The 26,165-nt window shown below is 49.6% G+C and overlaps 1 protein-coding gene across 2 annotated transcripts in view; it reads left to right on the top strand.

Moving 5' to 3' along the window:
- Positions 1-958: 958 nt before the first annotated feature.
- VIPR2 (vasoactive intestinal peptide receptor 2) overlaps positions 959-26,165 on the top strand; it is a 65,524-nt gene continuing 40,317 nt past the window's right edge. The window contains exons 1-3 of one of the 2 annotated variants that reach the window (XM_025859125.2): positions 960-1,152; positions 3,379-3,478; positions 24,337-24,444. In XM_025859125.2, coding sequence (XP_025714910.1) covers positions 1,090-1,152; positions 3,379-3,478; positions 24,337-24,444 — 271 coding nt within the window. In that variant the 5' untranslated portion in view covers positions 960-1,089. Of the gene's footprint in view, positions 1,153-3,378; positions 3,479-24,336; positions 24,445-26,165 lie in introns of both variants that reach the window. The other variant, XM_073888922.1, reaches the window with a different exon arrangement.

The raw sequence follows: 26,165 nt of genomic DNA, 5'->3' as shown, positions 1-26,165 counted from the left end.
ATGTGGGGAGGGGTAAGGGTGGTCCGAGAGGACACAAATGATAAAAAGCCAATGGGGTAAAACTTTAATAGCTGAATCTAATTAAAGGGTAAAAGGGTATTCTTTGTACTCTTCTTATTCTAATTTTTGTGTAAGTTTGAAACTATTTTCACACGAAAAGTTAAAACCACAACAAAAATTACCTGTTTCACTTTTCATTTCTACATGCTTTTCCATTTGCTGGATAGCAACTAGCTCTAATGCTAAAGTAATCCTCTGGGATGTTAGGAGCCTACAGGATGCTTCTGGAAATGCCCATTTCTGTCTCAAGCCCCTCTGCAGCAGCCACTCTGGAGGACAGAAAAGCTTTGCTGGCTTGACTCAGGCAGGACCCACCGCCACAGGAAGTCTGCCCACCCAAATGCACTCTAATTTTTTTCTTAAGTTTCAGTTGCTCCAACCCAACCCCACTGGCTTCGAAGGCAGCACACCCACCCTAACTGGGTTTCTTGACATTTTCTTGGGCGTCTTTAGCTTATTATTTAACAAGTAGGACATAAGTAGGTGCAAACCCATGGCGGTTCACGCCTGGAGTCCTGCTTCCCTGTTCCCAAAGAGGGTCACTCCCAAGTCGCCCTTCCCCTGACCTCTCCACTTGGAGTCTGGCTGGCACTGCAAGCCCTTCGCCTACCTGCGCTCGTCTCCTCACCGCTCCTCCAGCCGCGGAAGGCGCGGGGTAAGGCCGGAGGGCGTGGTACCTGGCAGGAGGGGGCGCGAGGTGGGGACGCGGGTCCGAGGGAGGGAGCGCGGGGGCCCAGGGAGGGGGTAGAGCGCGCGGGGCTGGGAGGGGAGGAGCTGGGGGCGCCGAGAGGAAGACCCAGGAAGACCTGGGGGCCGTGGGGAGGAAGGCCTCGGGGCGGGGCCGCGGGCGCGGGGGGCGGAGCCGGCGGGCGCAGGGTGCACCCAGGGCCGGCGGCCGGCAGGCAACTAGGCGGCCGGCCCACGCGCTCCAGCAGCCCCGCGGCAGCTGCAGGGCGCGTGGCGCTCCGACCGCCGGAGCCAGGGGTGCGCGCCCGCGGCTCGGCCCATGTTGGCATCCGCCGAGCCGCGATGAGGGCGCTCGCGCTGCTGCCGCCGGCGCTGCTGACCTGCTGTGGCTGGCTGCTCGCCCCCGTGAGTGCGTCCTGCGACCCCCGCCCTCCCTCCCTCCACCCCGACACGCGTCCTCCCTCCCGGGAGAGGAGCGCGGTTCGCGCCGGCTGCGCTTCCCTCCCGCGTCCAGGCGCTGGGCTCGGGGCGGGCCGGTCGCAGTCGGGGGTCCGGGGTCGGGAACGCGGTCGGAAACGGAGTCCGGAACGGGGTCCCGTCTGGGGAGCGGGTCAGAGCTAGGACTCGGGCAGGGAGCATGCATTTGTCGGTTCCGTCTGCCGCCCTGGGTTTGCTAGAAGCAGGATCCACTTTCCTCCAAGACGCTAGTCAAAGAGGAGCTGGTTTCGGCCGCCTCTTCCCCGAGGCGTGAGGCTGGCGGTGCCTGGCCGTCGCGTCGCCTCGAGCGAGAGACAGGGGTCAGGGCTGCGGCCACCTGCGCGGGCTTCACATTCCCGAGGGAAATTGGAGTTTGCCTTGTCACTGAATACTTCTCCTTCCACTTCCTTGTACTTGTCACTGGTTTGTATTTGCTTGAGTGTGTTTCGGAGGGAGACGGTGTGGCTGAAGAAAGTTTCCTTCCGGAAATATTCTGATTCCCTCACCCTTGTTGGAACAGATAACACACTCAACAGTGGTTTGTTGAAGGGCTGCATGACTGGATTCTCGAATTCTCAGGAGTTCTTCCTTGTACTCGAAGGAAATTGTCCACCCGGGGGCTTGCCTTCCTCCCACGCGGAAGCCGGGCTTGCTCGTTTGCCCGTATGGCAGCCGCATCACCGGCCCTCTGGACTCATAGCCCCTCTGAGGTTGTGAAGCCAAGGACAGAGCTGTGTAGGGAGGTTGTCATTGCTGAGCGTATCTCATTATTTAGGGGGTGAGAACCTACGAAACTCCCTTGCCTGGTATGAAGGTTACCGGGTCTGTCCTCCCTCAGAGGAGTGGAGGTTTAAGAAGACCCTTGTTAGTAATTTTAATGCTTTGAAAGATCTAGTTTGTTAGACGTACCAGGAATTATTCTGGCTAATGCAGCTTTGATTTCTAAGAGTTCCCAAAGTAAGTCATTGCTCTGCATATTAAAGAATGTCAGGAACCATAGTGTCTTTTTATACCTTGACAAACATTTTTTAAGTCAACATAATTTTCACAATTCTGAAACTTAAAGACCATTGACTTGTTCATATAGGAAAAGTACGGTCTGTTTGAAACCAGGAGTTTCTAACAGTTGGTGGTTGTCCAGTAATGAGCCTGGGAGGAGGAACTTTGTGTCTTTTTAAAAATGAGGGTGAATGTGGCAAAAGTATCAGCCTTTACTTCTTTTAATTCTGTTTAGGAACTTTATTCCTGGTGAGAGTCCTAATTAAGCATTTTGATAGTGGGGTAATTAAATACAGGTGGCCGTAACATACCCAGAGTATGATAGTCTTACAGGAAAAGTAGAATTTTGTTCAGACACAGGAGGGTTGAGTACTTGGGGTGGGGAGAAATAAAAAAAGAGAACGTTGGATTTTCATAAAAACAGAGATCAGAGACTATTCTAAGACTGAAATGTGCAATTTTGTCTTTTGCACACATTAATAGGCAATACTAATCACTATCTGTGCCGCAACTTTAGTTCCTGTGACCGATCACGATGGGAAATCACCCACCTCTTGTTTAGTGATAAATAACACCCTGCTCCCTCTTCCTCTCCCTACTTACCCCTCTAATCTTTTTGAAAATCTTCTTCGCGCCAAATTCTAAAGTTTCAGATGTGACCTGCAGGCTCTACAGATAAAGTTATCCCGTTAGTGCCCTGTTCAGTGAGTACAGAGACTGTCCTTAAATGAGGAGTGCTGGTGTCTGGGGATAGCGTGTGGTCATTAAGAATAGTCTTATGAGTAGACATGTATGTACTTTAATTAAATCAAGGGCTATGAAATGGAGGACTCAAATATTGAAAGATCATTGGATTAAAAAACTCTGCTGCTGCCAAATTAGTACCAACAACATACAATGTATTATGTTAGTAAGTTGTTTTCCTGCTCAGAAAAAAAAATTTCTATTAGGTTTATATTTGTGTTATGAGTCCTTTACAAAGTAATTTTTTTTTTAAATAACCGTGCCAGAAATATGAAGGTGATTGCTTTTAAGTGAGTGTTATTTGGGGAACAGTTTAGAACCATGAGCTGTTTTGTTTTGTAGAAGTGTTGTTTAACTTTCCCCTTAATGGTGAAATTTTTAGTTACTGGCATTTTTTTAAACCTTGACCAGGTGACCAGTGTTCACCCAGAATGTCGATTTCATCTGGAAATACAGGAGGAAGAGACAAAATGTACAGAGCTTCTAAGGACTCAAACAGAAAAATACAAAGGTAAGGTAGCGGCTTGGTGAGTACAACAGTCTCAGTTGGATAAGCTGACAGGCAAATAGCTCACGCCTCACTCTAAAAATTGATGTTTTAAGGTCACCTGCATTTTCAAAAAAAAAGTCTGTTTCTACTGTTTTTTAATGAACTGCTGGTAAAACTCATATGAATATTGGGGGCCGGGGAATCCTTCCCATAATAAACCTTTTAAAAGAAAGCTTTTATCCTTAACAGTAACAATATCCATGGTTTGACATAATAGCAACAGTTACTAAAGTAATTTCATGGGCATTGTTATGCTTTGCAAAAGCAACTCCATTTTCCATGGAATGAGTATTTATCTGATTTCTTGTACTTAAAAATTTTAGTCACATCACAGATGATTTTAGTACAGTTAAGAATGGTGGAAACATCAGAAATTAAACAGGGAAATGAGACTTTTGTTTTCCTGAAGACAGACCTATTGTGAATACAGTGAATTCGCTCATTTTATTTTCTCCAGGTCAAAGAGCACATGCTGGGACCACATGCACTCCAGCTAGGCACATTCACAAGTCTATAAATTCAGAAGGTTCTGTGATAGCACCCAAATTATAACATTAGCAAAAACCTTTTGTCTTTCATCTCCATTCATTTTCAAGACAAAAGTTAAAATCAAAGTAAATATGTGTTAAAACAGTTTATTGTCCTGCAGAGGGACTTGAGACCAGAAGTTACACACATAAGCTTTGTTCTAGACCAGCACTGCCTAGAAGAAATAGTATGTGAACCACATAGATAATTTTTAATATTCTAGTTGCCCCATTAAAAAAGTAAAAGAAAAGTGAAATTAATTTTAATATACTTTATCCAAAAATGTCCAAATCATTATCATTTAAACTTGAAATCAATATAAAACATGGATGAGAAATTTTGAATTTTTTTTATATTGGGTCTTAAAAATCCAGCACTTGATTTGCACTCACAGCACATCACAATGTGGACCCACCATGTTTCAGGGACTTGCAGCCCCCAGTGGCTCCCACGCTGGGCAGTAGGGCTTCAGACGGCTACTGAAATAAGCATCCTGTGTCCTTTCTGGTCCCCTGTGGAGCCTCCACTTCCTCAGCTGAAAAATGACGTCTCTGACCCCAGGATTCCTCCAGGCTTAAAGATCTGTAATTTTTGTAACACATACATGGTCCCCAGGCCGCATCTTCCAAATGGTCTGGTGGAGCCCTGACCAGGGAAAGGCAAATGAAGTAGCTCAGCTCCACAGCTAATGTGAACCGAGTGCCAATCTTATGCAAAGCCATGTGCTGACCATTAGCCAACTCTGAGGAGAGATGAGACACGGGTCCTGCCAACCAGGACCTCGAGACCAAACAATCTTCATGGCCACTGAGGTCTGTTCCCTTCAATGAAAATTAAGAGACTTAGGAAAAATAAATGCAGAGGAGCCAGACTTTAGAATCGTCTGGTGAGCGGCCAGTGAACCCAGATCCCAGCAGCACCATCCATGAAACCTCCTACATGGAGACGGGTAGGCCAGCATGCTGTCTGCTACATCCTCCGTAGGTGACCCTTGGCCGTCCGAAGACTCCTGGGCACTGGGAACTCTACCCCTCATGCCATTATTGCTGGTCAGGTCGTTGACGCGCTCTGAGGCTGCCCACAAGTGGTGTTCACTCACTGGCATTAACTGTTCCCCTGGAGCAGCAGTGAACAGAACCACTTCTTCACGGGAGTTCATCTTCCAGTGTCCGAAGGGCATTCATAGGCTCTGTGGGACCTCATGCTGCCCATTCCTGCCGCCTGCTTCCGGACGTACTTCCCAGGCCCTCTGCCACAAGCTGTGGACACACACAGACACTCCCAAAATGGGGAAGGGAGGAAGAGTGCAGTTGACATTGCTGGCACGTGGTCATAATGAAAAAGCAGACCAAGCTGTGCTCGGTTTTATTACTGTTGATGGATCCCTTACAGAGGGCACACTTGCCCCTAGCCTGCAGCTGGGCAACTGCTCCCCTTCCTTGCTCCTCTCACAACTGATGTTTTAGGGAAAAGCTCCTGGAATACTTCATGCTTCTTTCTTGTTCTTCTTTAATTTCCCACATTCATCAAGAACATTTTGTTAACAAATAGAACACTGGCACTATTTCAGTGGGCAACAAGGAATACTTAACACTTAAAAAACAGCATATGGCTCATAACTTTCCCTCAGAGGAATCCCCTCACAGTTGGCCTGGGGTTGGCTGAAGAGTGGGCAGAGCAGGGTGGAGGGGCCTTGTGCCCGTGACTCACTTGACAGGTGCTGTGTGATGAGAAATGGGACTAGTTCAGGGAAGTTAAGTTTTCTGCCATTCTGAAATAGGGTGTTAGGGTCACCACAATCGGGCTTTTTTTGTACATGAAAAATTCTTTATTACCGGTTACCTCACATAGATGGAGTGTGGCATTAGTTCATTCAAAACAATGTCCTTTTAATTTTACTCTGTTCCAAAGGCACAGGTCTCACCCGTAGTCCCTGGCCAACCCTTCAGGAGGGTAACGTGTCGGCCTATGGGAGAGCTGACGGCCTTGTGGCTGGGCAGGGGCAACACATGGGGCAGTGGGGATGTTGGGGACTGTCTCCTTACAACCCTTGGTTGTTACTGTGAGGAAATGCAGGTTCCAAATTGCCCAGCTTCATATTTTCAGAGAATATTCGAAATGCAAACTTTACCTAAAATATTGCAATTTCTTTAAAAGTTTATAACTAGTTCTTTAAAAAAAGTTTTGCAGGAGACCGGCAGACCTCCTGCAGGACAGGCAGGCAGATCCTGTGAGCTGCCGGATCGCTCTCTCTGGGATGGCTGGACCACTCAGGCCTATCCCCACCATTGGACAGCACTTCATAGTACAAAGATGGGTCAAGACATCTTAGATATTCAATAGAGTCTCTGTCACAGGTGCCTCCTGCCTCGGTTCAGAGTTTCTCAGGGGTGATCTGTATGTGACCCACATCAGACAGCTGGATGGCAATATCGAAGGGCAGAGTCTTTGAAAATCACTAGTTCACCTTGACATCAGCTTAAGCAGAAAGAACATGGTAGTTTTAGATGAAGGCCGTAAAAGGTCTTCCTTGTTTGGAGTGGTGGAGAATGATGTCACTCAGTTTTCTTGCAATGACAAGTATCAGTCCTGGACATTTTCTTATATTGAAGGCTCTTATTACTAATATTAGCTCTATAGCCAAAATATCTGCCTGTGACTCATTTCACCTTTTAACTTGCAGGAAGAGCCCGCTACCAGGCCAGCCGCCCTTCAGGAGAAAAGTGGCAATGTGACTGGGTTTAAGCCTGGCCACCCTTCAGCTTTCTGTAAAGAGGGACAACTTGTGTTCTAAATTCCTTTTTTTTCCTTTTTACTCGTTGAAATATGCATGGCTCAAATGCCAGAGATATAAATAGTAATAAGTTACCAGAATAAAGATACTGTAGACGAGGTAAACCAGAAGCAGTAAGTGAACGCATTCTGACCAGATGAGAGGAGAGTGTACATTTGCTTCATGAAATTAGAAGCGAGAGGGTCTGTAGTGCATACTTTTAAATTCTGTAGGATTAAGAAGTTGGTGTGAAAACAGAAACAAGGAAAAACTAGTTTTCAATTTAGCAAGGTAATGCGTATAAATCTGACGAGGAGTTCTTTTTATTATGTGCTGAATCTAAAGCAAATGCAAACACATAAATCCAGTCAAAAGACAATTTCAATTCTAAACCCTTTTAAAGAATACACTGTATAAGAAAGAAAAGCTTGGGAGGTATTTAGGCTTTGTCATTTAATACTGATTCATCGATAAGACTAAGTTAATCCTACTAATAGATGTATGAGGTGCTCTGAGGCCACCGATGCCTAAAAACATAGCTAAAATCTGGCACTGTTCCCTAGTAGCGGTCTGTGCTGACCTACAGAGGGGAGGGAATGAGTCAGCCACTCAGGCTTTGCCCAGTTTTCCTGCCTGTGCACAGAGTGGAGAGGAAATTTTATGTGACTTTGTATTATTTACGCCTAGATCTGGAGGGGCTGTGGCCTGCGTCTGGGCAGAGCAGAGGGGGAAACCTGTATTTTCTTCATAGCTCCACACTCGGAGCGGTCCCATTAAGGTGCACGGCTAAATGGGGTATGGTGGCGAATGTTAGCTTAGGACCAGCACCATGGGAGGTGCTAGACTAAAAAACTTCCTTTTCTTTGACTTGGATCTACTTGTCAAGAACTGTGAGGGGTTTGGACTTCCCCTCCTTGCAAGCTGACAAGTTAGCTTGCACGGTTTCATTGATGCCTGCCAAAGACTTGGGACCCTGGGCGAGAGACAGACTTGATTGCTCCTGGCACATGGGCAGCTTGGGAGCCATGTTCGCATAGTTCCCTTTTCCCAAGTCCCACGTGATGCAGTGCCCACGGCCGTCTGTGTCACAGCTGAGGAGCCCCCAGTGTCCCAAGGAGGCTGCTGGTGCCCTGCCCAGCTTTTGCTCCGGAGAACGATGCTCTCTCATTTATTGTGCTCAGTCCAGATGGAAGCACCGTCTCTGTCCAACAAGCCCCTTTCACAGACGTCCTCTTCCCGAGACACGCCCAGGGAGAACTGTCTCTAGCACCAGCAGAGTGGCTTCTCCGCATGGCTGAGCTCCTTCTTATTCTCCACAGCATGACGGCTGTGGCCACTGCTCACAGTCCCGTGTTGTGCTGGTCCTCAAGGGGGAGACGGCATCTTGCTCCCATCACAGCCCCAAGTCTTACACAGTACCTGGCATTTAAAAAGGCATTGAATAAGCTTTTGCTGAACACATTAATGAAAATTAAACATTAAGTGATATATGCACATGGGAGAAAAACCATTCAAATACACATCTAATGACAGATACTCCCCACTGCAGACCTCCGGCGCCCTCCCTGGAGACAATGTCTCCCTTATCCCCCTGATGAGGCACGCACACACAGGACACACACTCACCCCGCTCCTCGCTTCTCTTCTCCAAATGGAAGCCACGTACCCTACGCCCTTATGCTCTGGTCTGGACTTTGTTTTTCTTTTTTGTTTTTGTTTTTAACTTCAGCAGTATATTTGGAGACGATTCTTTATTGGTTTAAATATTCTGCTAAGAGTTGTGTAGTATTCTAACATATCTTATTATTTGCCCCAGGCTCCTGGGCGTTCAGATAGCTTATAAGCTCTAGTGACGGCATTTGTTTATGTGAATAAAATACTTCACCAGCATTTGAGGATGGACTTCAAGCCACTGGTCATGAAATCATATCACCAAACAACATCATTTTCACAGCTTTCTTATTTCTGTGATTGTTGTGTCACATAAAATAAAAATAATTACATCCCATTTTACATCCAGTCTTTCCCTGCACCTTTTCAGCACAAAGGGAACTAGACAGTTTCATGAGTGGGTTCCTTCTCAGAAAATCAAGTGGGGAAGATATCTCCTCTTCTGCGGACTCTCCTTGGAGGCACACCAGGCAGAGGTGCCTGTTTCTGCCACTGTGGCCCGTGCAGAGCCCTGCTGTTGCATGCATCGTCTGCTCGGAGATTGTCCTTCTCCCTGTGGAGCATGAGCTCTTGAAGAGCAAGCACTGCGTTGATGGCTTTCTCTTCCTGGTCCTCAGCGGACACGCAAGTCGAGGTGTAAACAGAGTACCCACTGTCTTCTCTTCACGTGGGTCTGAAGGGAGCCACGCTGGGAGTCAGGGGCACAGCCAAGGCGAAGGCAGCTGCCCTTCTGAGTCAGGGTGATGCCAAACGCCTGTTTCCTCCCTTTCCCTCTGATGCAAGTAGGCCCTTGTTCTAGGTCAAACATCTCTGTGGCCAATAAGTTAAAGAGACTGATCTGTTTTTTCCCTTAGGACTGGTCTTTTGTTTTGTCACTAGATTTCTCCTAATCCTATACTCCTTAAAATCAACTAGTAGCCTTGGATATTTAAATAGCCAATAATTATTTATCAAGTTTTCTGAAAGTAATGACTTAAAATTTACTTTTTACAGGAAATGAATCTCACTGAAAAAAACTCTACCCTAAATTAAATTTTTGTGTTTAGACTCCTACCAGGAATCATAAACAAGAAACCGATTTCTAGCAGATAGGGCATCTGCACACCTAGAAGCCATGGTGATTGCTGATCTTGTTTGGAAGAGGAAAGCTGTAACCTGGCACTCCGTTAAATCACAGGAAGGAACTTCCAACTGGACTCACACTGCCCTGGTTTGGACCAGGTTAGCTTCTCTGTCCTTTCTTCTAAGACCGGCCGTCTCTGCTGCTGGTGATCCCAGGACTCAGCTCAGCGGCTGGTTGACCGTCTGCACTGCTTCTGCCCCTTCGCTTTGTGTGCTCCCCCCTTAGCTCAGATTTCCTCCTCCCTCTGGATTCTCACCACAGCAGGGCACATTCTGCTGTTTTTCAGGTTAGTGGGAATTGGGTTTCTTCTATAGATGACCCCTGGCAGCACAGGTTCTCATTCCACCGATGCTTTGTGATCTCCTGTGCTGTGTTTACAGGCCAGAGTTTCTCCAGCCTGCTGTGTCTGGGGCCTCCCCCCTTGGCACGGGAGCGCTCTGTGGAGGCTCAGAGCCCCAGGCACCTCTGCTGTGTGCATGCTGCATGGCAGACACAGCCCTGGTCTCCTCCTGGGCTCCCCCGGCTGCCTGGCACCAGCTGCCGTGGGCGCAGGGCTGGTGCTCCCGTGTGGAGGATGGGTTCCGCTACCACATGACCTCTCTCACTTTCGTGCTGGCTTTCATCCAGTCTTGCCTGTTTTTGATTGCTTGGGCAGGTTGCAGCCCTACCTGACAGGGACTTGGAGATACGAGCTGTTCTGTTGCAAGACTTTCTAGAGTTTTCTGAGTCAAGCACCAGGGACTGCCTCGAGATGCTCCGTAGCCAGAGCCTCTGGTTTTGAGTGGTTGCCTTGTAGAATGAGTGACAACGAGGCTGTGTTGTCATTGCTGATGCATCAGCCGATTCTTGCATTAACTTTTGCAGCATGTTTTTATTAAGTGTATACCAAGAGGGAAGGCATGAAGAGAAGTTGGTCGGGGCACGATCATCCCCTGGGAACCCCGAACCACGTCCCCAGTGGCAATGCTGTGGGTTAGCAGAGGGATAACCGGGCTTGGAGTTGAGAGACAGATGGATGTCTGAGGGGGAACCAGAGAGTGTGAACATACAGTAACATCAGTTTACTTGGAACCAGAAACCAACAGTGAGGACTTCGGGTATCTTTCCTCAGAGATAAGGCAGAAACAGGATGGGCAGGAAAATGACCAAAAAAATGGGTGCTTTTTGATCATAAGCTAATCGGTGACCAGTAGTGTGGTAATGTACTATAAACTTCTTATGCACAGCGGTCCTGCTCAGTGACCTTGGTCTTGGTTTCCTTTTGGTCTCATATGTCCTGTGCTCAGCCCTGGGATGGATTCACTCCCACCTGGCGAAGCCCTGTGGTCTCCCTTCCAGCAACTTTTGCACCTTGGTATTGCTTTTGTCATGACAATGAACGCAGGCCTTCATGCATGTTAGGCATGGGGTCCTGCCGCAGGGCTCCTCCGCTTCTTGGCACGCAAGCTTCTGCTGGAGAGACCCTTGCTGTCCAGCACAGACCTATCTGAGAAGCACAGACTGTGCAAACCTCACACAGCGCCGAGGGCAGAAGGAAGGCACCCAGCATGCCGTGCCCCTGAGAGGTGGTGCAGATCCTGTCTCGGGACAAGGGAGGGAGATGTGCACAGAGCACTTGGCAGGGGAGCCTTCCGTCTTGATCTGGAAAGTAATCATCAGCCACCCTGTCAAGATGCATCAAAGTACAGAAATTCAAGAGAGCATTCCGAGCATCTCAACCAAGTTGGTGGCAGACAGAGCCCAGGTCCCTGGACTCCTACTCAAGTGCTCTTTTTACAAAACCATATTTGGTATATTAGAGAGAAGATGCTTTAGAAAAGGACTTTCTTCCTCTTTAATGTCTGCTTCAAAGGGAAGGAAAGTTCCTTTGACAGTCCACCGTCTGTGGTACCTAACCTCTCTTGCATGTTCATTTTTAACTGTCAGCACGTTCAGCCTAAGCTACCTCTTTGGATAAGGGTTTCCACTCGTTTACTGTACCCCTTGTGAAACCAGCATTTCCTCTCCTCTGGCCTACAGCAATGGTTTTGAAGTTTCAGGACAGGACCGTGACTGGTACCTTGTACCTCTGGCCTGAGTTTCGTTATCACACCCCTGGCAGGGTCGAGTCAGTTCTCTGCTTTTCTGTGTGTGAACACGGACCCGTCCCAGGCAGCCGTGGTTTGTCTGCAGGTGGAGACCACGCAGTTGGGCACAATAAATCCGTGGTGCAGAGCATTCCCAGACGTCTGCACCCCCCTGGGATGTCACGTTGACCGTGACTGCAGTCAGCACTGCCCCGGCAGCCCGAGAGCTACTGACAAAGGCACCTTCCTCCCATCCTGGGCAGTATTAATACAGCCTTTCAAATCTGTGACTTCTTTGCAGCTCCGTCCTTCCCTGTGGCAGGAGGACAGAGGCCTATTTGAGAGGACAGTGGGGGTGAGGCCAGGCTGCGTAGCTCCTCGGGACAAGGGCAGCATGTTCTTCCTACTGTCCCCCCAGCACCTGTGCTCTGTCCTGTGAGACTCTGGGCTCAGGGCTCTGGGACCCTAAAGGATCCCCACAAGACAGTCTCCTGGCTCCAAAACACACTACAGGGATCCAGAGGAGGGATTGTTTCCACTGGGGGGCCGGAACTTGGAGATGCAAGATCTGGACATGCAGCAAAGGGAGAGAAGCCTGTGTTGGGTGCACAGAGCCTCAGCCCGGGCGGGGTGGGGGTGCTGGGAACAGGGAAAGGAAAGCAGAGTTGACCCACAGCCTGGTCTGCTGAGAATAAGGAGCCTACTGAGGAATTCTGAAGAGCAGGGTGTGTGATTCAAGCTGTGCTTCAGGAAGGCTCCAGAGGCAGACGCTTCTGAGAGGAATGATGAGGGTGGCCCCGGGAGCAGAGAAGCCACTCAGGAACATCCCAGGTGGGAGATGATGATGTCTGCTATGGAGGGCGATGAGAAGAAGCATGTCCACAGACCGATGCAGCCAGCTGCCAAACGGCAGGGCGGTGGGACTGAGCAGGTCCTGTGGCTGGACGCTGTGGGCAAGCCACTCTGCAGCAATGCCAGACAGGCAGCGGGCTTCTCTCTGGGGAGGAGGTACCTTTGGGTGGGAGCAACGAACGTGTGTGGAAGCACAAGGCAAGAGAGAGGGGAGGGAGAGGCAGAGGGGCTGTTTTTGGCAGAAGCCCCTGCAGGCAGGAGGAGGTGAGCCCAAGGGCAGCCCCGAACTGAGCGGAGGCCAGGGAGGGCAGGGTGAGGGTGGAGGGGGCTCCGTGCTGGGGGCCCACAGGAGGCCGCACTCCTGAGGGGACAGGGGCGGGGGGTCACTAGAACCGGGGCCCAGGGCACTGACTGGTGGACCCTCTTAGGGCCTGGGGGACTGTGCCACAGCACCCTCTTGACCCTGCTCACAGCCACGCCCCCCACCCAGCCTAGGAGGGCCTCCCACAGGGGCCGGCCTCAGACGGAGCCCGAGTCGCCGTGGCGCGTAAGCACAGGGCCCGTCGTTTCAGTGCTTGTGTTGGTTCTCACACACAGGCTCAAACTCAGCTGGGCCATGTATGAGCATGATTTGTCATGCTCATCGTAACACTGGTAGATCTATGTCCTGGAGTGATCCCGGGAAGTCACCCAAGTCTTGATCATAAATCCATGGCAGATTATCCCGGGAGAAACATGGCAGGGTTCCCTGAGCGTTGACCAGCATATTCATCCCTGCCACTCTGCCCCACACGGACGTTCCCATGGCCCCAAGTTGTCACAGACATTAGGACGAAGGCTTTTGAGAACTTTGAACGTTTAAGGAAACAGAGGCTATTTGGGGGCCCCTGGGTGGCTCAGTTGGTGAAGCGTCCAACTCTTGCTTTCGGCTCAGGTTGTGATCTCCGGGTGGTGAGATTGAGCCCCACACCAGGCTCTGCACTCAGCGGAGAGTCTGCTTGGGATTCTCTCTCTCTCCCCCCCTCTGTGCCCCCCAACCATATGTTCCCCCCCAGAAAATACAGGAATAAAATCTTTAGAAAAAAGGGGGAAACAGAGACTGTTTATGAAAGGTCATAGCAGCAAACATCTCAGTGAGTGAAAGGCATAAGCATGTTGCACACGGTTTAGTGCACTCATCGGTGTTCCTAAACAGACGCCAATCTAGGGCCTACACAGGCTTCCCGAGGCCAGCCATGTGCACGGCTGTCTGAGGAGGGGTGTGGATGTTGCTCCTGTCTTTGAGGGAGTGGCAGCCGATCCTTGGGCAGCAGCACTGGCCAGGAGTCCCACCCACAGGCATCAGATTTGCTCAGGCTCAACTTGGAAGACGTTTTCATGTTTGGGAGTTACTGGATTTGGCATATTTTTTTAAATACATAGGTTCAAATTGGACCTCTTTTTTAAAAAGAGATTAATTCTGGATTTTGAGTCTTGGTTTAATGTGAGTTCAGATCCCAGAATATGACTCTCACCAATGGAATCCACCTGTACTGCCAACCCAAATAACATTTTCTTGCTTCCAGATACAAAATTTCCAAGTGATCCATTCTCAAAGTGCCACCCAGGGGCAATGTCCCAGCAAATGGTTTTTCTAGACCTTAGTTGTGGTTCACCTCCCAGCTACTGAGGGGGCATTACTTCATTCAGCACCCTAACTAGGCAGAATATTGGGGTTCCCTGGCATTGTTTGTAATATAGTCCTTGTAGCACCCTAAATGTTTCTGGAGTCCCAGGTGTGCTGTGGGGCCTGGGCTTGCTGCTGCCCAGGTATCTCACACGCCCCCTGAGGAAGCAGCCTGGTCCCGGGGCCTCAGTCCAAGCCTACTTAGTTGTTTCTCTCAGGGACCCAAGGCTTGACCTGCTTTATGGACCCGGGTACGAGTCAGGGGAATGCGGAAGAGCTGGTCCTTGGGTGATGTCTCTGTTGGCGTAGTTAATCTTCCGCTGTGCTTGCTCTCGGTCAGGGCCCTCCTGGCATGGGTAACCCATGATAGTGCCACCTCGGGGGCATAGCAGGGGCTCAGTAAACATTGGTGGAAGAAATGACTTGTTACTGTGGATGCTAAGAGGGCCTAGCTCATCTCACCGGCAAGCTAAGCTATGTCAGGAAGAAAGTGCAGTTTACGATGGGACAGTGCGTTGTCTAGTTTCTGCCCTGTGGACAACTAGGTTGTCATGACACCCCACGCAGGTTCTAGCAGCTTGCCTTGCAGACCCTTCCAGCAACACCCTCTGGCATGGGCTTGTCTTTCACCTGCACTAACATCTCTGAGAAGAGCACATGCGTTCGTTCTGATGTGTCCTTGCTTTGGGTGTCTCCCCTCAAAAGGCTCCTTTCCACTCTGCTTCTGCCAATAGCCATTCGTTTCATCATTCCTGATCACAGCATTTTTAAAACAGCATTTGGCACCATACCCAGCTCAGTGAAAGCATGGAGGTAGCTTGCCTTATCTCACTGGTAAATATTTTAAGAACAAGATGTAAATATGCACCCTTAGAACAACAGGAAGAAGGAATCCCTCGTCTGGTAGGACTTCATCATCACTGTTCATGTTCAGATTGACTGGGGTCCTATAGGATATAGAGTAACAGGACGTTTGTAATTGGCCACTCAAAAAGGTGGCATCAAAGATAGCCAAAGACGAAACCCAAAACCAAGGGAGGGACTGGCGGGGAAATTTAGGAGTGTGAGTGTGTTTTGGAGGCGTCAGGTCCAGTGGCGGGTTTCCCGGTGATCATACTCACTGTCCACGGGGCTGGGCCTTTGGACCCTGCTCATCATCACCATGAAGCTTTCTGGAGAGCGTCGTTGGCTTCAGTGGGGAGTCTTGCTTACAGTAAACGCTGAGGCAGAGAACCCTGGCCCAGCAGTTCTCTGCGTAGCTCCTGGCAGCTGCTGGGGGACGACATCCATGTCTCGGGAAACAGAGACCCTGGGGTCCTTCTTATGCTGTGTGCTGAGCTCAGGCCACCAGGAAACCATGGCCTGAGTGTCCAGGAATGGTAGTATTTGGGGTGGTCTCTGAACAGAACGTCAAAGCAAGGTAAGGATGAGAATATTTTTAAGTTGCTGCCAGTTGTAATGGCAACTGCTCTCTGAAAGCTCCAAGAGCAGACTTTGGGCCGAGAGCAGAAATTACAAGTAGCCCAAGTGACCACAGGACATGAGACAAATCTTATAGTGACTTGAGGCCTCGAGGTCAGAGGGTTGCTTCAGATGTGCTGACCACCACTGGGAGAAGTCGGAGGGCCCACGTCTGGTCTTTTGAATCCTGGGTGCCCACCAGTGTCTGGCATCTAGAGTGAGGGGAGAACTCTGGTCACAGAGTCATCCTGTGTTCATCTGTTTGTGAGCACCTACCTGGTGAAAAAGGATAAGCCAGTGTCCCCTCAGGAAGCCTGTCCGCAGCATGGCCCTGGGGCCAGCTCTGTGGGACCAGCAGACAGGGGTTGGGCAGGAGTCGGCTTGTCTGGGGATTCAGGTCAGAACAAACGGCTGGGTTCACAGACAAAGCTCTTGTAAAAAGGGTTTTTTTCCGACTCAATTGTTGAGTCATTCCATTGAGCTTTTAGTTCTTTAATTTGATAACAGGCATGGAGGGGGGCTAGAAATGGGAAACAGATCAATGGCTTTGATGACCAAAATGAAGATAATTCATTTTTTAAAAGACCATTAAATTAGAATTTTAGAGCTCAGAGGATCCATGGACAAGTCCTAGATTATTGCAAAGCTATGCCTGTCGGGCCTCCTCTGGTTCTTAATTTAATTCGAGGGACTGAGAATACAGTTCACACCATCCAGACCTTCCTAGTGGCCGACAGCGTGGTGAGAACGCCAGCTCTGTGTTGCTCCTGTCTCAGTTTTTATTGGGTTCATTCTTCTCCTACAAGAACACAGAGCACCAAGCGGGTGTCCTTGTCTTCAAGGAATAAAAATGAGCGAGCGGTGTGAAACAGAAGGTAGTAACTGCTTCAGAAGTGTTTTCAGGGCCTCCGAGATCAGTTCCCATCAGGGTACCGGCCAAGACCTCATCTCTCATCTCTGACTTTGTGCTTGTCCTCTGCCTGGGAGCCACCCGCAGAGCAGGGGCTATGCGGAGATTGGGGGCTGTGGCTGGGAGACAGAGGCCCCGTTCAGTTGCACAGAGAAGTAGGGGTGGAGGTTTCAGCCAGGACCACCAGAGCTTCTGGGGAGGTCAGCTCTGAGCCTCCCAAGCCCCAGGGGCAGCGCAGGCAGATCCCCACCCGAGCTGCTGAGGAAGGTTCCCTGCACACCCTGTCCTCCCAGGCTCCACCGGCTGCAAGCTGCTGGTTCAGTGTGAGCCCAAGTGGAGCGAGACACATCGGATGGGGAAACCAGACTATGCCTGAGTCCAGAGTGGTCAAAAACTTGAGGGGCACAGCCTGCATCTCCTCCAGGGACAGAGACCCGCCCAAGGGGCAGCCAGGAAGAAATGGCGCTCTTTCAGATTGGATCTAGCACAGACATGTTGGTACACAAAATAATAAGCGTAGGAATTGTGGGTTTCCCTGCATGCACGGCAGGCCGCACTGGAGGTTAGCTGGGGCAGCGTCTCTGTTCTCCTCTGGCGTGAGCTGATGCAGTGTGGAAACATGTGTCCAGTGGGTATATGTTGCTTTCGTTATTTAAGAATGCACACTTGGTAAAACACGTAGAATTTTAAACACATTTTTCAACAAGGTGTTTTTATTGTCACCGTAAGTAATGAGGAGTTCTGAGCAGGCAGATGGCAGCAGGATTCGGTGAGGGCTTAGACGTGTTTCCAGAGGGTCTCAAGACCTGAGACAATCTCGCAGCCTCTTGAGGCAGGACCTCCTGTCCACAAAGCAGAGTGTTTCGCAGATGAGCTGTAAGTTTCTTCCCGACTCTGAAACTCTGCTGTCTTTGAGAATGATCACCCGCTGACCCTGTGAATTGTCTCTCTTCCTACTCTTTTCTCCCTGGAAGAGCACTGGTGCTTAGTTTAAGGGACTGATGAAGGCAATGGCAAAGGGAGTGACAAATCGGGACATTTGTTGTTGAAGTGCTTTTTCCCATTTGGAGATGTCCAGTGACCCCAGACCAAAATACAGGCCACAGGGGCAGCTGTGACACCGAGCCCCCACCCTCCACCTGCTATGGGCTCACCCCCGGAGAACGGCCCCAAAGGGGCAGCCCCTGCAGAGGCCCCAGTGTGATCAGAGGCTGAGCCCGCCTGCCTGGCACTTCCAGGGACCCCAAGCACAAAAGCTGCCTGGTGGATTGCTGTTCCCAAGGCTGGGTGGCCCAGCTCTCTGCACCCCAGCCGCCCCAGTTAAGTCACCTCAGAGGCTGTGTGGGCCAGAGGTTGGGGCAACACACAGGCCATGGAATCGGGCTCTTGGGACGGCCTGGTCCTGGTGAGAAATGCACCAGTGGCCTTTCGCGTTCTGGGGATTAAATGAGTTCTTGTGTCCAAAGTGCTGAGGGCAGTGCCTGGCCCATAGGAGGTGGTATTTCTGTCAGCTCGACCACGATCAGCATTAACACTGTGGCACCATCTGTTTCTCTTTTAACGGTCCCATCTGAGGGGGCTGGTTGGGCACAGCTCCTGGGTTCATGGAAGGCCAGAGGAGGAGCATCAGGTGAGGAGTCCAGGAGCCCAGCTTAGCGCCCAGGTGCCAGGCACTTCGGCATCCTTGGGAGAACGTGAGGCGCCGCCCCGCCTGTCGCGGGCTCACTGTGCCTGACCATCTCATCGTTTTCTGCTCAGTGGCTGACGGGGACCACTTCCACTTTGCAGAAGGATAAACTTGAGGTTTAGAAAGTGTATGCACATGATCTCGGTCAGAGCTGGTTGTGTTGTTTTTCTGGTCTTTCTTGAGCAAGGTTAAAAAAAAGTAAAAGTAAATTAGAAGTCACTGTCTATAACGAAGGTCCTTGGACTTGGTGGTGTGTTTTCACTAAGGACTGAGGGAGGCCTGTTGAGCTGAGCTGGTCCACACTGGAGGCCTTTACACTTTATCCTCCCACCGCTAAATAGCAGTCACTTCTCAGTGTCTCCCGTCCACCCTTCCATCTCCTTATTCACATGAAAACACCCCCACTGAACTGTCAGGCCGTCTGCACAACAGAGACAGGGATCAGGAGGAGAGGCAGGCATGTGCGGGGCTCTCCCAGCTGGTCTCTGTCTTGCTGCATCAAACTGTGTCTTGGGCATCTTCACTCAGATGGACGTGGTGAATCTGAGTTTCACGTACGGCTCGTGGAAACCAGGACAAGGGTAACCCTTTACACCAAGCCATGGAAGTTCCTCTTGTGCGACTGTACTCCTGTACGCTTTCCTCAGGATTCTGGCTGTTACCGTCCTGCAGGAACTGCCCTTGGAGAGGCACTGACCTCCCTCAAAGCCCGGTTGAGAGGTCCTCATCAGTGGGCAAGGAGGAAGAGAGGCTCCTTTGCACGTGGAGGTGGCTCTGGATGGGACCTCCCGAGCACTCTGTCGGCTTCCCTGCAATGTCTGATTCTGGAAGAAGCTTTGCCACTTGTGACTTTAAACTTAGATTAAGCTTTTGAATGGAGGAAGCTATTGGTAATATTTGCTCTTAAACGTGGAGGGAGGCTCACTGCCAGATACTGCCCAGCCTGACACTTCAGTGCTAGAAAGAGTTTTCTGTCTGCCCTCTCCCCACTCCCCTGTTCCTGCAGCCCATTCCCCACACTCTGTGGAGAGCCAGGAGCCCCGGATGAAGAGGCTGCCCAATGCAGGTCTCCCAGCTTCTCCTCCGCAGGCAGGGTTGGTCCCTTCCCTCCCTGTCACTACTCACTGCTTCCCAGCACCCGCTTCGGGGATGCACCTCTGTCACTCGATGCGTGTGGGAACCACAAAGTCCGACTCTAGGAGCCAGGTCCACCAGGGTTCCCTGAGTCGTCTGTCTCTGAGTTGATATTTGTAGGGGACTGGATTTCTCGCAGGGTAGAAAGGTAGATGTTTCTGGGCCTGGCCACTGCCCGCAGTACCCCAGGATCTTCACACAGAGGGGGCAGCATCCATATGCATGGCCACGGTCACAGCATCATCTGAAACATAAGCCAGGGCGTTTGCTACACGAGCACTGAGAGTCACCCCACTGTCCACACGCAGAAGTTGGGGGATTTATCTCTGTCATACTTGAGGCTTGAGGGGGAGGAAGACTCAGATACGTGCCTTTGGCTCCATGCAGGGCTCTCATCATAAAGTATCTTGAACGTGGAAGAGAGAAGTGAGGAGAGCATATCACCTCAGACCCTGTGAGGGCCGGTGAGGACGGTGGCCTTCTGGGGTGAGAGCAGAGACAAGCACAGATGAGAATGTGTTCTGGTCCCGGCTCTGCACCGGAGAGCCTCCCCGTACAGTGCAGGGTCAGGGCCGTGAGGGCGAAGCTCAGCATTCACAAATCTCTTTCCTACAGAAAGTGTAACATGAAAGGAATGAGGTTCATGTTGCACTTTGCCTGAAAATTAGTTGATGTTTATGTCATTGAGATAATGAGAACAAAATCCAAAAACAACACATGCAGCATCATCTGCGAGAGATCTGACTTGCCTGGAAATACTTTGGAGAGAAAACTGGGTAAAGGGGGACGAGTCTCCTTTTAATTATGGCAGATTCCTCCCCACTTGGTGAGGCCCTCCCCTCTGACAAGATGATCTCAGGCAGGTCGAATTACAATGGCCTCCTTTGGAGTTTGTCCTCTGTGCCCATATTTCAGGGACAGTCCCAGGAGCATGTTCTAATGGTAGACTTTCCTGAACCCTGTTCATCAGTGTCCTGCGTGTGCTCCCACCGACAATGCTGTGAAGTTTAAGAAAGGTGTGCTGGATGCACGTGCAGAAGGTTGGGTGTTCTGAGCTGCTTAGTCTAGAGCCTTGTTTACAGTGGGCATCCGTACTTGCTTTTCCCTTGAAATTGGCAGGTTCACTCCAGGCAGCTTGGCCTGGCTCGTGCTGAGGGCTCTCCCTGCCCACCTGTCACCTTCTCCTGCAGAGCCTCTGGGAGACCGTGCAACACTCCGATGCCTTCTAAATCTGTTCCTTACCCAGCCGCTCAAATGGTATGCCAGCTGATGGGTTACCAAAAGGCACCCGTCTCTGCAAAAACGAGGGTGTGTGCTTCGGGAACACTAGAAGAGGCAAGTTGCTGAGCAGCTATCGAGTTGGAGATGAGAATGACAGCTGGGGTCAGCTCTGGAAATCTAGCCTGGCAGGAGTCTGTCAGCACACGTCCAGACTCTCAAAGTGGGAACCCGAGGCAAGGCTTCAGGGGGTGTCTGCACAGGAGAAACACCGAGAGGCCCAATCAACCAGTCCATACTCAAGGGAAAGCCTTTGGCTCTGTGCTCCAAGTTTAAGTAATAAATACACACTTTTGTGTTTTAAATTAACAGATGTTGAAGGCATGAAGTGTTGTGTATTTGAGCTGTCCTGTCATCATCACAGACCACGCGTAGCTACTGCAACTGAGGAACTGAACTGTTGTTGTATTTAATCTGAATTAATTCACATTTAAATTGAAAGGGTCACATGTAGCTAGTGGTTGCCATCTTGGAAAGTGCAGTTCTAGGATCTTTTTCTCAGTTTTATACCAATGTATTCCACTTGGTTCATTTTCTTTTACTTACTGTTTTAGCTAAGAGTTCTGACTTGCGTTGAATAACAGTGGTGATAGCAAGGGTCCGGTCAGGTTCCTGACTTTGGTTGCACACTGTGTTTAATCATTTCTAATTATACTTGCTATTTTAAACAAACGGCCTTTGTTATGTTAAAGCAGTGTCATGTTATTTTCTTGCTTAGAGTTTTTGAAAATTAGGAATGGTTGCCAAATTTCATCAAGTAACTTTTCAGAGTCTATTGATATGAACAAACTTTTTCTCCTTCCCCAGGCTGACTCTGGACTTCATTATCACCATCTTAAATACCGAGGGTTGCTGCCAGTGCGTAACAAAAATAAATTCCTCATGCAGGCCTGATTGCCTCACCTGAGCCATACTGACTTAGACAATCTAGACTACTCACCATTTCTCAAACTAGACTTTTCTCCCGAGTGTAATGTCTTTGCTCATGCTCTTCTTTTATTAGGAATGGCCCCTGCCTGTCACACTTCTGTCCCTCCTCCGATCTGCCCTCCGAGTCATGTCACAGTTGTTGGTTTACCACAGTTGACCATATAACAATCAATATTTCCTTTCTTGTATAACTTTATGCTTTTCTTGGAACAATAAGTACCTCGTTTTTCTGTTCCTTCATTTTCTATCTATCAGTAATTAAGCATCCCACTTTGTACCAGAACAACAAATTACTCTCAAGACGATCGGATACATAAGGTCATCACAAAATGCTATTTCTTTCTTAGAGCATCTCCTCCTGGGTGCTCCATCCCCCTGCCTCAGTTCACCTGGCTGGTCTGGGGCCTCCCACGGGTTCTGTTCCAGTTAGGTGGCATAAGCTCAGCCTCCAGAGAAACCTGGCAAGGGAAGGAAGGGTGGAGGTCTCAGTGCTCAGAATTCAAACCTGACGGGATGCTCTTCCGTTCACCCTGTGCGTGGTGTCCTGTGTCCAGAGCCCCTCCAGTGGGCAAGCATCACCTGTGTCTTGCTCCTCACCCCTCTGCAGGCTTGGCAGTGTCTCCCTCTGCTCTCCCTCATTACTTAGCACAGATGTATGCTTTCTATCTTCCAAGTTTATTGACATCTCTGGGTGCTACCCTTTCAAACTTCTTGATGTCATTTTCGTGGGATTTGGGAAGTGGAAGAGAGGAGCTTAGGACTCTTAATTGGCTGTTTCCTGCCCTCAGACTCGCCGCATATGTGAACGCTCAGTACCAGCCTCTGGCCTTCATCCGCACGCATCCCTGGGCCGGGCACACTGCTCTCCCCACTGGGCCATAGGTAGGCAGGCTGGTTACTCTTGAGTAACCTCTGAGTGGTCTCTGAGTCCTGCACAGCCACCGCGTGGGGGTCCAGTAAACGCACAAATAAAGAGAAGGTTTGCCAGCGATCGAAAGGATGATCCATCAGACTCTAGGTACTTGAATCCAATCCTGCTGTAATGTGAAGATTGACTGAAATGAACCCATGGATTTAATATGTCTCCATTAAGGTTTCGTTATTGAAGCAGAAATGGTCATTTTTGTGGTGAAGACAGTTGAACTTTCACAATAACCATGGCCAGTGGTCAGAACGTGCTGCTTATTGGTGGAGAGGCTCAGCCTCCGCTTCTGTTTCTCTGGAGAACTGGACACCTTGACTGACCCCCTTGGTGGCTCTCTGTGGGGAACCCTGGCCCTGGCCAGTCTCGTCCAAGCCTCAGCAGCCACCTGTCTCCTGTGCTGAGATTGGACAGTCATTGCAGGGCCTCTCACCGGCCTGGTCTCTGCATCCAAGGCACGCACCTGGAGTAGCTAGTCACTCACTTGTACTCAATGACTTGTTCTGAATATTTCTTCAAAAGCAATGTTTCTTTAAATATGTAAGAATGTTAATATAGTATGAATGTATGCACTCATTTAATTATTGACATGTAACTGAATTTTTAGAATAAATATATTTTCATTTTTATTTTAAAACCTTTAGAAAGTATTTTCATCTGCAAAACTTGCCTTACAGCCACTTTATCAGAGGTATCTGCATTCCTGAAATAAACACTCCTGTGGTCAAACCAGGACTGTGGATATTCCATTGGTGTTTGTGTGCAGTCGCTGCACAGGACTCGGTGGCTTGTGAGAGCAGACCCGCTGTTCATTCATTCTTCTCTAGGCTAGCACATTGCTCCTCCAATATTGAAGTTTAAATGAAATATAGCACTTTAGAGGTCACAAAATATAGTAGCAATATCTTGGACTTGTGGTAAAAAGCCCTGGGTTCAAGTGTGGATTCAGTCACGGTTTGTGTGATGTTGAGAGGTCATTGCCTTTCATCTGGGATGACGGACGCATGTTTGTACGCCTTGCACAGGGTGGGGTGGTTGCTGAGGCCCAGAAAGAGATCTGGAAAATGGTTTAAGCTATAACATTATACAAATTAGGTTATCTGATAACTGCATGAGGGTGACTTAAGATTTCATCACTTAGATGCCGTCTTAACTGTTAAAATCAAGCCAACTTATCAAATATTTAAATTTGCAAATTACCTTTGAAGTCAGATGCCCTAAAAGCACGAGTAGACACTCATCCTGGGGACCCTAAGCTTCCAGGACTTACACAAATCCCCAGTAGGACCCATGTGATCACGCTGGGGGATGCATATCAGCAGTAGAAGAGTAACTGACCTTTCTATGAAAATTCAGCAGTGCGCAGTACACATTGGAATAGTCAAGTACTTTCCACCACACATCTGATTATTTCTCCAAACCTGATTAAAATGAACACACAAGCTAAGAATATTCTCAATAATATTGTTGTAATGGGCTATCTACTTGCAAAGCTTTTATTTATTTATTTATTTTTAAGATTTTACTTATTTGACAGAGAGAGACACAGCGAGAGAGGGAACACAAGCAGGGGGAGTGGGAGAGGGAGAAGCAGGCTTCCCACCGAGCAGGGAGCCTGACGCGGGACTCGATCCCAGGACCCTGGGACCATGACCTGAGCCGAGGGCAGACACCCAACGACTGAGCCCCCCAGGGGCCCCTACTTGCAAAACTTTTAAACAGATGTGCTCCTACCAACCTGGGCATCCCCACAAGCAGCAACACCTATGCTTCCCTCGTGCTGCGTTAGTCCTTCTTATACCTTCTCTCTCCCTCCAGCCTGCAGTGGTGTCTGGGACAACATTACGTGTTGGCGCCCTGCGGACATAGGCGAGACCGTCACAGTGCCCTGTCCTAAAGTGTTCAGCAATTTTTACAGCAAACCAGGTACTGTCTGTCAGCATTGTCTAAGCTCCTGCAGAGGCTGTGGGTTGGATTCCCCATCAAGGCCTCAGGAAGCAGCTCACTGGTTTCCTTTACAAAGGGAGTCAGGGAACAGCTGTGCCCTTTGTGTGTGCCGAGTGGTTTTAGGGGCAGGGGAATGAGAGGCCTCTTGCCAGGTCAGCCACCTGAAATGAAACAGTGGGGAGAGCAGGCCTCAGACAAGCGTGGACGCATGAGCCTGATACGTGACAGGTGGGGCCTGAGCACCAAAATGAGGGGAGGTGGCAATGCCCACGAGGGGCGGCGGGCTTTAGGCGCCGAGAACGTAAATGTGGTTCTAGGCTGCCCTGCCGTGTGTGGCTGCCCATGAGTCCTCAGGGAGCATTCCCCAGAGGTTTTGAAGAGCCCTGATGCTCAGGGACAGCCGCCAGTCTCTCCTGGAGTCCAGATGCAGTTTCTCATCCACGGGAAACATCTTGCTCATTGGACTGACCCTCCTCAGCTCCCAGCCCCCACTTTCTGAACTAGCTCCGTGTGGCCTGAAGACCCACAGCCTCTGTTTCCAGGGTCGGAAGGGGCTGGCCGGGTGGGGGTGCCACCAGCCCTACGGCTGGCTCTCTGCACAACGCCGCAACGTCTCTTGGCTTGTTCCCAAGAAGGTAGTTCTGTTGTGTTTTGTTTTGTTTTGTTGTAAATGATCCAGATTTTCAAAATATGAAGAAATCTATCTGGAAAAATAGAAAAGAGAAGACACATCTGGAAATCAAAAAGGCGTGATACTTTGGAGTACTAGGGAACTTATTTTCATCTTGAGCAAACATTACAGGGTAAAAACTCTGAGAACTAGAATTGTTGAAGTACTTTAAGCAGAATGTTGTGGCACAGATTGGGATGGAGAAAAAAAGGAGGTTCAAAAGAAAAAGGTTTTGTTCATCCCTGTGACTTGCAAGGTGAGATGTTTTCCTTTGTGATTTAGTCAGTGAAGCAGTCTGAGCAGACTGAAGTCATGCTCAGTCATTGGTCATCTTCAGCTCAGAAAAACTAAATCATTTTAGAGAATCTGAACTTTAAAAAATATCCTGTCCCATCAATAAAATTTCTACAAAAAATGGTTTGGGCTATAATATTCTCCCAGAAATCCCAAATGAGCTAGCATAGACCTAGGCTTCCCCTAATCAGATGGCTTGGCTCTGAATCCTTCTGGGGGCAGCAGGGGGTTTCACACTGACAAACAAAAGATCTCTGGTTCCTGGGCCATCTGCCAGAGCACCAAACCTCTGCCAGACAGGAGCCATCTGGGGCACACAGTGCCCAGGTCAGCTTAGAGTCTGGCTCTGCTTGGAATCACTGTGCTTCCTCTCCTTTGGGGAATGAGAATTCCCAGGCTGTCTTGGGTTAAATGTTTGATGCTCTTTTTTGTCCAAGCAGGGAGCATGACACTGCCTTGTTATTGTGGGGAGCATCTCTACCACTAGAAAATTCGCTGGAGTTTCCCTAAGTCTGTGTATCACAGCTGGCTGGAGAGGCCCACTCACAGAGGAGAGAGACGAGAATCCAGGCTCCTGAGTCCTACAGCTGTGGCCTCCCCATCCTTTCTTGCCTGGCCCTATTTTCACCTCCCGTGTCCCCCCTCACCCAATCCCCTCACCTCCCCGGGCCCTGTCTCACCTCCCCAGACCACCCCACTTCCCCGGGCCCTGTCTCACCTCCCCAGACCACCCCAC

This window comes from Callorhinus ursinus, unplaced genomic scaffold, assembly GCF_003265705.2.
Source record: "Callorhinus ursinus isolate GAN/ISIS: 27379988/994484 unplaced genomic scaffold, GSC_fseal_2.0 scaffold99, whole genome shotgun sequence".
Lineage (NCBI taxonomy): Eukaryota > Metazoa > Chordata > Mammalia > Carnivora > Otariidae > Callorhinus > Callorhinus ursinus.
This window is presented reverse-complemented; position numbering and strand designations above follow the sequence as displayed.